The following is a 14,595-nucleotide window of genomic DNA, read 5'->3' as shown; positions in this document are numbered from 1 at the left end:
GCTCTCTTTACTGTGTCACGTTCTATGAACTAAATTCTTAAGTTTTAGAATTTTTAATTTAATTTTACATTGGTTCTGACTAACCACAGATAAGCAGTTGATAAAATCCTGTTAGTTCTCCAAGGTAAAGGGTGTAGGGTTGCAGAGCTAGATGTGCCCCGTTTTGGAATGCCTGAATTGGTTCGACAGGCCTTCAGAATATTGGTTGGGGTGAAGGCGAAGAGATCTGTGCCTCAGATGTAACGGAGATGGGGTTCCCCGAGCTGATGCCTGTGTTCTTGGCTAATGCCGGTGCACAGGTATTTGTTTCTTTGTGACCATGATCTCCATTAAACCTGGTAGCAACTGAGGAGTGGTTGACACTTGCGGCAAAATTGCTGATAGATGGAAACGGAATGGGTTGAGGCGGAAGAAGTAACCAGCTTGCGGCTTGAAATTAAAGGCCAATTTGATATGTACTTGGACTACAGTCTGCAAACAGCACAAAGGCCCAGTCCAGTTATCAAATTAGATCTTGTGTTTTTGGATCTGTAGATATTTGGAAATCCAGAAAATGTTAGTGTCAACAACACAATTTCTGTGTTTTTTGATTTGTTTTCCAACAAGATATTATCTTTATTACCCAGGCACAGCAGCTCTTGAAGAAGATGCACAAATATTGAAAGTCATTGAAGCTTACTGCACTAGTGCCAAAACCCGTCAAACTCTGAACTCAAGTAAGTGATGACTTTTCTGCTCATCCGATATGGAAATAACTTAAACGAGTTGCGCTTTGTCATTCAGGATCTCAATCATTTTGTGTCAATTAAAAAAAAAAAAAAACCCCAACAGGGTGGACATGTAAAAGTTGGTTAGCCAGCATTCTGAGTGAAGTAGGTAACGTTCCAGGTCAAAGCCCTGTCCTACGGTACGAGTTCATTCCAAGAGCCCTCCCGAGTTTAAAAAAAATCTAACTCGTGGTAAGCATGGAGAATGACCGCTCATTTCGTTCAGACCGAAAGGTCTGAATGACAATAAACGAATCTAATCTAAAAAACGTAGTGGGTACGTCGGTGCTCGGGGATGCTTCTTAACGCTAACGGCAGGTACTTGGGATGGCAGGTAAGCATGGGAAGACTCGTGAAGATTTTTCGTCAAGATGAAAAATGTCCACGAGTGCCCCGAGTAGCCATTACTACTGCCAAGTGGCCATTACCGTAAATCTCCGAGTTCGAATCAGGGCAAACTCGGGAGAACTCTTGGAATGAGCTCGTTCTGTGGGACAGGGCTTTCAGTGTCCTCTCATTTCATGTTGCCTGAGCTGCTAGTTATTTCTAGCTGTGTTTATTTCTATGGTGCTGCAGTGTTTTCAAAATTTTGTTAGTAAATGATTTTTTTATTTGTATATAAAAAAATAATTGAATCCACATTTGTTCAGCTTTCATGAACTGAACTTTGGTGTGCATTCCACAGAGGAAACAAAATCCTCCCTTTTGTTCATTACAGTTAGAAAGTCAGATTGGATATTACCAGCATTATTGTGCATTAAATTTTTAAAACTCAACAGTCATGTTTTTGACTTGTGATGAATGCTGCTGGTCTTGCAAAAGAACAATCTCTGTTGCACAAGCATACTTATTTTTTTTTTTTAAACAATTATTTATGAGACAAGTGCACTGCTTCAACAAACACACATGCCTTGTACACAGATACGTTTAACAGAGTTCCCATCTTCAAATGTTGGTGTTACTTATCAAATCATTATGATACCATTCTCAAGTATCTAAAATTTATTTCAGTATGAAGTTGAAATTGGTCTCTGGACGATGAGTAATAATCACTGCTGTGTTTGGTCATTGCATTGAAGCCACAAGTGTGATAATTAATAGCTGAGTGATTAAAGAATAGGCTTGAACTTGGTAATTGTGGAGCATAATAATATTGTGAGTGTAAAATAATCCACACGCACACAGAAGGCCTTTAAGATATTTGAAATCATCCTTTCATTCAGTTGGATTTTAATCTCTGTATTCTGACTCCATCCACATGTCTTAGCTCAATATACTTCAATCACACCTAACTCAATAAGAATCAGTCTGAAGAAGGGTCTCGACCTGAAACGTCACCCATTCCTTCTCTTCAGAGATATGCTGCCTGTCCCGCTGAGTTACTCCAACATTTTGTTTCTACCTTCGATTTAAACCAATATCTGCAGTTCTTTTGTACACAAGAAATGAACCATATTTTGGAAGCTGTCATGATTCTCAGCATCTATTGCCTTTCTGAGGAGAGTTCCAGATTTTCCTGTCCTTTGCTAAGGAATACCTTGTGGCATTAATATTAGCTGGGCCTGGCATTATGTTTCACTCAAAAATAAAGAAACACATGAGAAGAACACCTTTCAGTACTTTTAAATACCTTTAGATTGAGGCTGAAATCCATGGTGGATCTATGTTCTTTGTATGCTTTTAATTTTAAATTATTAAGCTGGATTGGGTAAACAAAAGTATTTGTATACGTAGCAGCAATTCACAAAGACCGCTCATTGTCACCTTAAGAGAAATTAAGGATGGGCAATGACATTTCCTGGCCAGCGAGAGCACATAGTATAACAAAATCGACCCTCCCCCTCACACTCCTCCATCCCCCACCAGAACGCTGGAAAATGCTTAACACGTTCGAAACATCTGTCAAGAGAAGAAGAGGGTTAATGCTCCAGATCAATGATTTTTCACTCCATCAGTGGGCAAAATAAGCATTTGTGTGACAGCATTTCTAATAGTTCCAACCATTACAGCCCAACTTCCTGTTGATGTATAGACTTGCTAATGCGAGATTTGCACCACACCTGCATTTAGCTATCAAACTAATTTGTCTTATTTAAAACCTATATCTTATTGAATTCTCATCTTAATTTTTTTTTTCGGTAATTCCTGATTATCTGTGAAAACTCTGCATGTGGTCACAACACAAAATGCCTGTAGGTGCTGGAAATTTGAAATAAAAACAGAAATTGTAAGAAATACTCAACAGGTACTCCCAAGAGCATAAAGGGAGAGAAATGAAAGTCTATATTTTGGGTCAATAATCTTTCATTCAGAACTGGAAAAAAAAGAGAAATAAAACACTTTTAAAGAGTTGGGCGGGTTGAAGAGAACAAAGGATATATCTGATAGGATGGAAAGAGACCAATAGCGAGGCAAGTGCTGGTGGCTGTGCTTGTTGAGAGAGGCGGTGAATCATTGTAATCACTGCTGATCTGTTTCAGGGTGGTGTGTTAAAAAAGAGACAAATGACAATTGGAGGAGTGAGGGAAGTGAAATGCTGAAACTATAAGGGACAAAACTCTGCAGATGCTTACAATCCGAAATAAAAACAGGATGCTGAAAATACTGTCAAGTTGCATTTATGTAGCAAGAGCTGAATTAACGTATAGAATTGATGACCCTTTTATCATAACTGATAAAAACCTGAAGCCTGGATATCTGAACGGTTGAATTTATTGGAATCTGCAGTCTGTTATGTGCCAAGTAAGAACATCAGGTGCTGCTTAAACTTGTGTTGGGCTTCAAGAGGTCAACAAACAGAAGTCAGAATAGTAGCGTGATGGAGAATTTAAGTGATAGGCAGCTGGATTTGAAGGCTGAATAGTTGTACATTGGAAGGACAAAGCCAACACAGGTTGAGTGGTTGCTATACCAAACACATTAATTTAATCCGCAAGGGCTACTTTGAACCTCCCCTCTCCCCACACTGTCCCCTCCCGGTGCCTGCACTCCTTCAATGCTTGTCGAAGAATATTGGTAGCCACAGGGTTGACATCAAGTTTTCTTTCAGCATCATTGAAGTCTAGAAACATAGAAAATAGGTGCAGGAGTAGGCCATTCGGCCCTTTGAGCCTGCACCGCCATTCAATATGATCATGGCTGATCATCCAACTCAGTATCCTGTACCTGCCTTCTCTCCATACTCCCGATCCCTTTAGCCACAAGGGCCACACCTAACTCCCTCTTAAATATAGCCAATGAACTGGCCTCAACTACCTTCTGTGGCAGAGAGTTCCAGAGATTCACCACTCTCTGTGTGAAAAATGTTTTTCTCATCTCGGTCCTAAAGGATTTCCCCTTTATCCTTAAACTGTGACCCCTTGTCTGGGACTTCCCCAACATCGGGAACAATCTTCCTGCATCTAGCCTGTCCAACCCCTTAAGAATTTTGTAAGTCTACTTCTATATGTTGTCCCTTCTAATGCTCCCTTCCCCTCAGCTTCGCAAACCATGTCCACATTCTGTGCTTTTCCGTGGTGGTTTTCCTACTAACATGTGAGGTTGCTGCAGATCATGATGCACAATGTTAACTTCTATGTCCTTGTTATTTCTAAAACTTTGTGCTGACTTCTGTATTTACATTGGTTTGGACACCACACTGCACCAATGTGGGAATTGTGTGGGTTTTGAGTAATTTTGATTTGTGTGGCAGCGATTAGTTGGCCCCACCCACACTCCCAGTGGGCGTCAGGGTTCCAGGAGACTTTACATTCCGCTCTAGGCTCCATGATGCACTGTTAGGATTGAGAGATGAGCAATCAGTCATATGCACTATAATCTGTAGCTGTTTAATGCTCTTTACAATTTATCGATGCCTTTTAGTCATCTCATAATCTCAATCTGAGTGTTTCTGAATCTAACCCTGCTGGCGAACCTGAACCTTTGTCACTGCCTAACAATGTGTTTTCTCTCCTTGTCTTCATCCACCTTTGCTTTAATTTCACTTTTGGATTGGTTCTTTTTTTTCTCCATTGCCCTGACCCTTCCCCTGCCCTCATATTGCACCCATCACCTTCTCCAAACCATCCTAGCATGGCAGGGGACTGACTTGATGCACAATCACATTCTGAGCGATGATGATCTATCAAGCTTGGACTCCTCAGCTCGTCGCAGCAGCCTCTCCCGCCTCGAACCCGCTGACCTTTCTGAAGACTCAGACTATGACAGTATATGGCTGGCCCACAGTTACCGAGCAGGTTCAACAACTCGTAAAAGCTGCTGTTCGTATATTTCGCACCAGAACTAAGAGCTCCAGTTTGCAAGAATTGCTTGTATTAATTGGCTGTTTTATGTTTCCCTGCTGTACTGTATTAAAATGTTAATGTGTCAAAGCAAGGTATTTTGGGGTTCTACCCAAGGCTCCTATTTCTTTTCTTCTTTTCCTTTCTGAAGATGAGTGGGGGAGCACTCATTCTGTAGTTGACTGGCCAGTTTAAGAACTCTGCACTTACAACAACTTGGACTTGAAATGGTGCCAAACCTGGCGACTCTTGTATACTGTTTCGGTGTACTATTCCTATACACTCGTATTAAGTCTAAGATGTGCTTGTGTATAGTAATACTTTTACCGAACTGTATGCAACAAAGAATTTCACTGTACCTTGGTACATGTGACAATAAAGCACCATTGAGCCATTTGTCTTCTCTAGATCAGTGGACCTCAGCAGAGTGAGTCCACAGAGGTGGAGCTGCAACTAACTTCATTACCGTGATCTTTTTGAGGGTTCACCAACCAGACTTCTGGTGGTTCATGGTGTCCACTAACCTTCCTGCAGTTGTAGGTTCTGAACGCGAGTTAGAGTCGACTGCCTGTACAAATTGCCAGGTGTAAAAAATACTGCCCTGAGTGTGACCCAATGTCGCCCACAGGGTGTGTGGTGTCGAATGATGGTCCTTGGTGACTGAATGTCAGCAAGGTTCAAGTATTATGCTGTTGAACAGGGTAGGAAACACAGAAGGAAGTAAGTATTTGAATTCAGAGGCTTAATAGAACCAGAATTTTTGTTCAACTGAGTTTATGACAAGTGCCAAACTTGGCAGATATCGAGCAAATCCAAAATGGTTTTCCTTGCTTTCTTTTGCGTCTGTTTGTTTGGCTGTTCCCATTTGATATTGTGCTTTCTGTTAATCTTGTTGATAGTCATTACTATTCATCACAAATATTTTGGCAGAAATTGTGCATTGATTGAGTGGTTCATTTATACAGTCTGATAATATTTAAAAGCAGCACATCTGCAAACCTTTGAGCAGAGGACTATTGTGGGGTGTAGTGAATACATGGAGTTAGTGGCTGTTTGAAGAGCAAGATGAGAGAAACTAGGAAGATGTTTGGCCATGAAACACTAGGAATCTCCAAGTTAAATCTTGTGACTTTGTAATTTCACACAAACTCGGGGTGCAGACACTGATATTGGTCTGTCTGCTATTGTGAACCATGCTGGGGTAATTGAGTACAGTACAAGTTCGAGAGATTAATTCCAAGGCTCAAACTCTACACAAGCAGAGAGTTACTAAATTTCCCATTGTGTGGAAGGACTACTACAGAAAATAATCAGAGGGTTCTACTTGACAACAATCGTAGTGCTGTAATGCCCTAAATGTGATCACTTCTGCCGCTAAGCCTGAAGCCTGGCAATGATGATAGCTGAGCAGTTGTTTGTTTCAGCCTTCAAGCTGCTGTAATCTGTTTAAGGGGACTGGTTATAGATCAGCCAAGTATTTGCTTTCTAGATTGTAAATTAAATTTTATTTTGAAGAAAGTGTGGAGGAGGTAACTGCCATTTTTGCTGGGTAGAGTTTTATGTCTGCACAAGGCAGGGAATGGTTGGTGTGTTCACCGCTGCCTGTCTCCACTCCCTAGCTCTCCCCAGCATGAGAACCGCCATCCTAGAGCTGCTCATGATGGGGAGTGGGTGTATGCGAGGTAGTCCATGTTTATGGGCAGTGTCTGAGCCCATATATGGGTTTGTTGTGGGCTTTGGGTGACGTCAGAGCGTGGGTGAGTGTGGGAGTTGGCTGTGGGAGTGAGAGTTGGAGCTGGGTAAGTGTAGGTGTGTTTGGTTGGAGTGGGGGGCTATGTATGGGTGGGGTCTGAATCTGTTTGGGTTTGTGTGTGTGTGTGTGTTTGTGTGTGTGTGTGTGTGGTTCTGGGGGGAGTAAGAGTTTGGTTGTGGGATGTTTTTGAGTAGAGGTCGGAGTGAGATATGCGTGGAGTCTGAGTGGGTTGGCTGGGGTGTTTGTACTGAACATGGTTATTAAGAATCAGACAGAATTATCAAGAATAATTAGATGCAAGGGGGGATGACAAGGCTGGGTTTAGCATTTCTTAAAGGAAAATTGCAGAGAGGTTTATGAATAACAGTGCAGAGACGAGCCCCATGCAGTCGAAAGCACGGAGGTGGAGTGACGGAAGTCGGGCATGCTGAATCAGCCAGAACTAGTGTAGAGTGGGCTGTGCATACTGATAATATGTGCGGAGTTAAGTCCAGCCTGGTCACCAAGGTCAAAGATAAAAACAGCAAATCGTGGAAACACTCAGCAGGATAGGAGCATCACGGTGGCGCAGAGAATTTGCTGACTTGCAGTGCAAGAGACCCCGGTTTGATCCTGATTACGGGTGCTGTCTGTGTGGAGTTTGCATGTTCAAGGTTTCAAGCTCACTTTATTGTCACGCGCACCAATTAAGGTTCAGTGAAATTTGAGTTCTCCCCATGGCCTGCGTGGGTTTTCTCCGGGTGCTCCAGTTTCCTCACACACTCCAAAGACGTACAGCTTTGTAGGTTGTTTAAGAAGGAACTGCAGATGCTGGAAAATCGAATGTACACAAAGGAGAAACTCAGCGGGTGCAGCAGAATCTATGGAGCGAAGGAGATAGGCAACGTTTCGGGCCGAAACGTTGCCTATCTCCTTCGCTCCATAGATGCTGCTGCACCCCGCTGAGTTTCTCCAGCATTTTTGTGTACCAGCTTTGTAGGTTAATTGGCTTGATATAAATGTAAATTGACCCTAGCGTAGGTATGGCATAGTGCGGGGATCGCCGTGTCGGTGCGGACCTTGTGAGCTGAAGGGCCTGTTTCCGTGCTGTATCTCTCAAACTAAACTCAACTAAAAGACTGGCCACATCTGTGGGAAGAAACAGATTCAATGTTCCAGGTTGGACTTTGTTGGCTCTGAAAAAAGATTTTAATCCTGAAACATTTACTTGGTTTCTCTTCCCACAGATGCAGCCTGACCAACTCGGTATTTCTGGCATTTTATTTTTTTGTTTAGATTTCGAGCATCGGCAGTTTAAAAAAAATTGGCACCAAAATAATGGGGAACATGGTGAAGAAAGTTGGGACATTGTAAGTGCGGCAGTGTTTCCAAGGTCTGGGTGGTAACAGGCTGGTCATGGGACAGATTTTATGATGCTGCTGGTTTTTTAAAACATTGTCTTCCGTCAGTTAAAGTAATCAAGGAATTGTTTTTCCAATAGTTGGAGCTGCAGTTTATGCAAATTAATTACTGTAAGTTTCTAAAGTCTGAAATGTGACGTACTTATAACTTCCCAGTGAGTTCAGTGGCTTGATGCTTGTAACATTCCCCTTTGTTGAAAATTCATTCCTGTTATTTTGTACACTACATAAACCTCATTGAATCTTTTAGATTTAAGTTACATTTCAATTATGTCCAATCGTTTAACGTTTTATACCATGCTGAGCAGGAATGAAATGCCATAAACCATAAGCAGTATTTGTGAAAATAAAAAGCAAATTTATTTCCTTGATTTATGGGGCACATCTGTTCACCATTAAATTAGATAGCAAATGCCAAAAGTCTAGTGTTGAATTTAAGCTATGATTTTTGATTTATTTAAGAGACATAATATATCACTCTTCTATATAGTTGTCGCCAAACATTGTTATTTATTATTTTGCAACAAAATTCAAAGGCTTGTTTGAAATGTTTCACTGTTTTTATTTATGCCGGGTACTTGGTGCAAGGTCACATTGGATCGGTGTGATTATCAATGATATTGCGTGGTGTTTTTTTGTACATTGGTGCATAGTAATTATTCAGGTCACTTGTCACAACATATAATCTGTTTTTCGAAGCACTGTTAACCAAACCTCGTCAGGATTTCAGCAATCAGTGTGTAGATGCCTCCAGTTCAATGCAATCCTTTGAGTTCTGGGTCAAGTGGAGTTGCAGGTTCTGCTAGTGATTCTGGAAATGATATTAATTTTCTGTATTTGTGGCATTTGAACAAATTTCAAAGCCTCACCCAGGAGGTGTGAATCAGTCTCAATCATTAAATCTCTAGATTTATTGGGAAGGCATGTAGGCCAGCTCGGGTAAGGACTGCAACCCTCCCTGCAGGTCTTTACTCAGTTGAATTTTATGATAATCAACCAGTCTGCAGCAATCATATTTCAAATTCAATCCACAACCTGCCCTGACGGAATTGGAGCTGGGTTTTGCAAATTGGCGCAGAACAGAGCATGGCGCGATGGTGGTGTTCTTGAACATGGGGCCGAATGTAAGGTTTGAATCCACATTATCAATGATTTCCTCGGACCGTTGACTCCTGAAGTTGTGAGTCAGCTGGCTGTGTGTCTGCCTCCCTTTTTCACTCTCAACTCCAGTTCTTAGCAGGTGCACATTATTGTGTGACATTGGCCATATAAGCAAATTGTGGTGGCAGAAGGTCCTGGTTTTCCACTTGAAGTTTGCATGTTTGAAAACCAGGACTTGCAGTGAAAGGTGCAAGGAAATACCAAGGAAATCGATAGGGGGTTGCCTTGGATTGGAGACTTCAATGGCTAGGGCCAACAGGTTGCAGGTATCCACAGAACCCTAGTTTGGGCAAACCGGTATTATTTGGGTTTAATGTGTAAGAATACTGTTTGTGCGGATTTAATCATTATCTGATGTATTGAGAAATGATGCTGCTGCAATGTTCAATTTCTCCAAACTGAACCTTCCTACAGTGTATAAACTGAGATGGTTTGAGGCCATTGGTCAGATTCTAGTTATACCAGCAACATGTAATTGTTACATTTCTGGTTAACTGGACCTTAATGCTATTTGTCAAATATAAAATTAGTGATTTATCATTACCTTTAGGAATACTCCTTGTATAACAAAATGGGATTAGATAACGCGCATGTATAGGATAACACTTGACCAAACACAATATGGTGTGTCCTGTTGTACACTCAGTAGCTCCTGTGTTGTGCAGTTCTGTGTCGGTACTAGCTAATTGTTGACAAAAGGCAGTTTTAAGGATAAAGGCCTTTAAATAACCTTTTATAAATTTGAGTGTTACATTTGTACAGTGTATGATTGTCTCTTGTGATTTACATATATCCCATTCAAGTGTTGTTTTTAAAAAAAAGTAATTTCACTTCCATTGTACAATACAGTTGAAAATAAAATGTCTTTATTATAGCATTGTTGTGTATTGTATGTTGAACATTTCCAGTGTAAGGTTTATTTACAATATGGCCTGACACAAGGGCATTGCTGGTCACAATGTAGGAAGAGAAATGGACTGTTTCTTTGTCTGCATTCAATTTATCCATGTGATCCATCTATAAAACTCTTTTTCAATCTCTTCCCAAGTTGTTCACTCATGGGTAGATTACTGTTCCGGTCTTAAGATCCAAGTTTGATCCCACAAGATGGATTAATGGATATTGATTTTGAATATTATATTGAACATGATCTCATAGTATCAGAGTTCAACTTCAAAGTTTTAAGTAGATGACATGAAGCAATAACCATACAAGATAAAGTAATCTAATTCCATGTTTTTATCTTTCCAGAAAATGTTCTAATTTATAAGGTTACACAATGATTCTATTCACGAGCAAAACCAACTCCCGCTGCTGCTTGAATTTCCTGCCATTCGAAGAGTGCAAACAATCGATGCTTTCAATTAAAAACTCAGAACAATGTTTCATTCAGGAATTTCACATTCCAAACTGGATTCCCTTTCATCCTGAGAAAAGGATTCAAGAGTTGCATGGATTCTGAACATGAGACCATTAAGACTGAAGTCAGATACAATGACTGGGTAGTGGCCAGCTCTGACTCCACTGATGGTGCAAAAGGAATCTGAACTATTAGTCCTGTTTAAAACAGCTTGTGTACTGAGGGTGGATTTAAGAGTCCTCCCATTTAGTGCTGTACACATCTAGCCTATCTCTGTCACCACGTAGAGTTCCTGTTAATTATTTTTTAGACGAGGGGAAGTGGTGATGAGGGATTCCCTAGGGACCCAAGTTATGCATGACCCCTGAGTCCTACAGATGGGTAACATAGAATGTCCAGGTGGAAATTTATGTTTGTGTGGGTACATGCTCCAACTGTCAAAGGAATCAAGATTGACGATGTTGCCTCATTGCAGGGAATCGGCTAAAGGGCCTGCCCCACGAGCATACGACTGCATGCGGCGAGCGCGACCTAACGTGGTCGCTTGAGCCATATGGCCTCGCGGGGCCGGTCCCACTTCGACCGCCAGAGTCGTATGTAGTTGCGCGGGGCTGGTCCCGACATCGCGCGGGGCTCCGAAAAACTGATACTGTCCAAAAATCCCGCGCGGCAACGGCCTGTCAGTCCGCAGCCGCTTTGAGGCCATACGCAACGTCTCGATGCCGTACGCAGCGTCTGGACACCGTACACAGCATCTTGACGACGTACACCTAGTGCGTGGCGTTGCGCGATGACGTCACTGCGCCGTGCGACGTCCAAATTCAGTCGGCCTGCCTCCGGCCCAGCTGATTGGTGAGTATGATGTCGGGACCAGCTCCAGACAGCTCCGCGGTTGGAAGTGGGAACGGCCCCGCGAGGCCGTACGCCTCAAGCCACCACGTTTGGTCGCGCTTGCCGCATGCAGTCGCATGCTGGTGGGACAGGCCCTTAAGTAGATGCATCATTGGACTGTTGAACACATGTCTGGATCATTCAGTAATCTATCGGTGGTCGCATTAAACCTTTTGTTCTGTCTGCTTTGCCTGGTGCATAGTTTTACCAGGAAACTGCACTGGAGAAGCAATGAATGATGTTGGCAGCAGGAGTTTCGTCTAGAGCTGTGGGCTGACTGCAGGCTTTGCCTTCCTGCCTTCATATCCTGGTCAGCACCGAATCACTGTTACCACTGCTTCACACAAGCTTCCGCAAAGAAAAACAGGAGGCACATTGGACCATGTTGTCTAACACAGTGTCTGTCCCCCACTTACCAATGAGCATTGTCTCAGTGTTCGTGCCACCTGTTGAGTTCCACATGCGGACGTGATGCTACAGGGTACTTGGGGGAGGTCAAAACACAAAGTGCAGGAAGAACTCAGCAGGTTGGGCAGCATTTGTGGAAGGAATGGACAGACAACATTTTGGGTTGGGTCCCTTCAGGCCTGACCTGAAATGTCCCCTGCCCATACCCTCCCCAGATGCTACCTGGCCCACTGAGTTCCTTCAGCACTTTGGCTTTGTACAAGATTCCAGCAACTGCAGTTTTGAAAGCATCAGTTACATTTTTCCCTCCAAAGAGACTGTTTTTCAACTCAGCGATGCCTGTTGTTTTTTTGTTGGCACTCTGCTTCACCAGTTAATAGACCTGGGACACAGGCAGTGCTACTAATGGGCATTCATCCCATTGTACATGACATAGAAACATAGAAAAATAGGTGCAGGAGTAGGACTATCAGCCCTTCGAGCCAGCACCGCCATTCAATATGATCACGGCTGATCATCTAAAAGCAGTACCACGTTCCTGCATTTTCCCCATATCCCTTGATTCCTTTAGCCCTAAGAGGTAAATCTAACTCTCTTGAAAACATCCAGTGAATTGGCCTCGACTGCCTTCTGTGGCAGAGAATTCCACAGATTCACAACACTCTGTGTGAAGATGTTTTTCCTCATCTCGGTCCTAAATGGCCTACCCCTTATTCATAACCAAACTTGAACAAAATATAAAGGTCATGTACCTGAAAAGCTTACTTTCTTTCTGTCTCCACAGATGCCGCCTGGTTTGCTGAGCATTTCCAGCATTTTCTGGTTTTTATTTTTTATTTTCAGCATTTTGGTCAAATGACACCTGCCTGTTCGTTTTATTTAAGGCATTGTTTCAACAATGGACATCCACTCAGCCTATTGTGAGATGTCTACCAAGGGAAGGAAAAATATCTACATGGAAAATGTAACCACCTAATATTTGGCAAATTATTCGACCTGCTTAACTTTTAAACAGCTGATTTCAATTTGGGGATGAAATGATTTTACAGGCTGTATTTGATTTCACTCCAAAGCTGTTTCAATCATCCACGTGGAGGTTTGGTATGTTTGAGTGTGGAATGAATGTTGGAAAGTGCGGTTCATCCCCACTCAAATTTGCAAATGGCAGGCATGTGTTTTAATGCATCCCAAACTGAGGCAGAGCTACTCCTTCTCAGGCTCGTGTTCTGTCAGTGGCAACTCCCTACTCAGGAGATTCTGGTGGACCTTGGTGCACTGGGAGAGGAAGCCACCTGCTGACTGAGACATGCCTCCATTGGTGTGGCAGAAGTCCGGCAAAGACACCTTCCCAGTGGAAGGTTGGCGGCTTGATGCATATAGATCTGCCCTGCACTGAAAGGACCAAACGGAGATTGGATAATCTAGCCCATCACATCCACTCCCTTTTGCCCAGTTATTGCATTGTTGCTCAATGAGTATGATTCATACCTCTTGGGGCGAATGATTTAGATTCAAGCTGAATGAGACTTGAACACTTGACACTCTCCAATGAGGGAGTTGTGGAATGATATAGCGTAGATACAGGCCCTGTGGCGCAACCTGTCAATGCCGACCATCAATTACCTATCTATACAAGTCCTATATACCAGCACTTGGTTCAAAGACCTCTTCTACATCTTGACTTTTGAATAGTCAACTAGAGACACAAATGCTAGCACAGTGCTACCCCCTTGGGCCGCGATGCCAGATTCCAACTATTCTCGATGAAGAATACATTCTCATGTCTTGCTAAACGCCCTCTAACCCAACCTATCTCCCTTCATTTTCTGACACGTCTGCGATGAGAAATATTTTCCTCTTTCGACGCCTGATAAATTTGCATACCTCGTTCTCGAGTGAGGAAAGTCCATTGTCGAGTGTTGTGGCTGCCCAGGAATGTTGAAACCTTAGGGAAAAGATTATAACAATGCCTGAGAACCAAAAATGGTAAAAATAATATGAACTGAAGATGATAATTTGACAGGCAGCATCACTAATTGAAAACCGGGAGTCTCTTGGACCCTAACTCATGCACACCCACCAAGCCTATTGCAGACCAAGTGAACAGGTTGACTCTCTGGCACCATTCCTCTGTGGATGAATGGCAATGTTTAGTTTAGAGATGCAGCATGAAAACAGGCCCTTCGGCCCATCAGCGATCCCCACACACTAGCACTGTCCTACACACTAGGGACAATTTACAATATTTTATCAAAGCCAATTAATCTATAAATCTGTACGTCTTTAGAGTGCGGGTGGAAACTGGAGCACTGGAGAAAACCCACGCGGTCACAGGGAGAGCGTACAAACTCTGTACAGACAGCGGCTGTAGTCAGGATCGAACCTGGATCCCTGACACTGTAAGGCAGAAACACTACCGCTGCGCCACTGTGCCGGCTGGCAATGCTCTGGAGTATTTAAATGAAGCTAGGGCTTGTTCTTGGCAATTTAAAATGAATCACTTGAATGGAATCGTGGCTCAGAAGCTGGGAACTGGATGTTCTGCACTCAGAGAGCTGACGCACTGTCTGGGTGA

The 14,595-nt window shown here is 42.7% G+C and overlaps 1 protein-coding gene across 2 annotated transcripts in view; it reads left to right on the top strand.

The window, feature by feature from the left end:
• LOC129697892 (rho guanine nucleotide exchange factor 7-like) overlaps window positions 1-14,595 on the top strand; it is a 90,040-nt gene that overhangs the window by 61,835 nt on the left and 13,610 nt on the right. The window contains exons 18-19 of one of the 2 annotated variants that reach the window (XM_055636612.1): window positions 627-716; window positions 4,838-5,014. In XM_055636612.1, coding sequence (XP_055492587.1) covers window positions 627-716; window positions 4,838-5,014 — 267 coding nt within the window. The remainder of the gene's footprint in view (window positions 1-626; window positions 717-4,837; window positions 5,015-14,595) is intronic. The other variant, XM_055636611.1, reaches the window with a different exon arrangement.

Source organism: Leucoraja erinacea, chromosome 6 (genome assembly GCF_028641065.1).
Source record: "Leucoraja erinacea ecotype New England chromosome 6, Leri_hhj_1, whole genome shotgun sequence".
In the NCBI taxonomy this organism is placed as follows: domain Eukaryota; kingdom Metazoa; phylum Chordata; class Chondrichthyes; order Rajiformes; family Rajidae; genus Leucoraja; species Leucoraja erinaceus.
The sequence above is the reverse complement of the archived record's forward strand: the minus strand, read 5'-3'. Positions and strand labels throughout refer to the sequence as shown.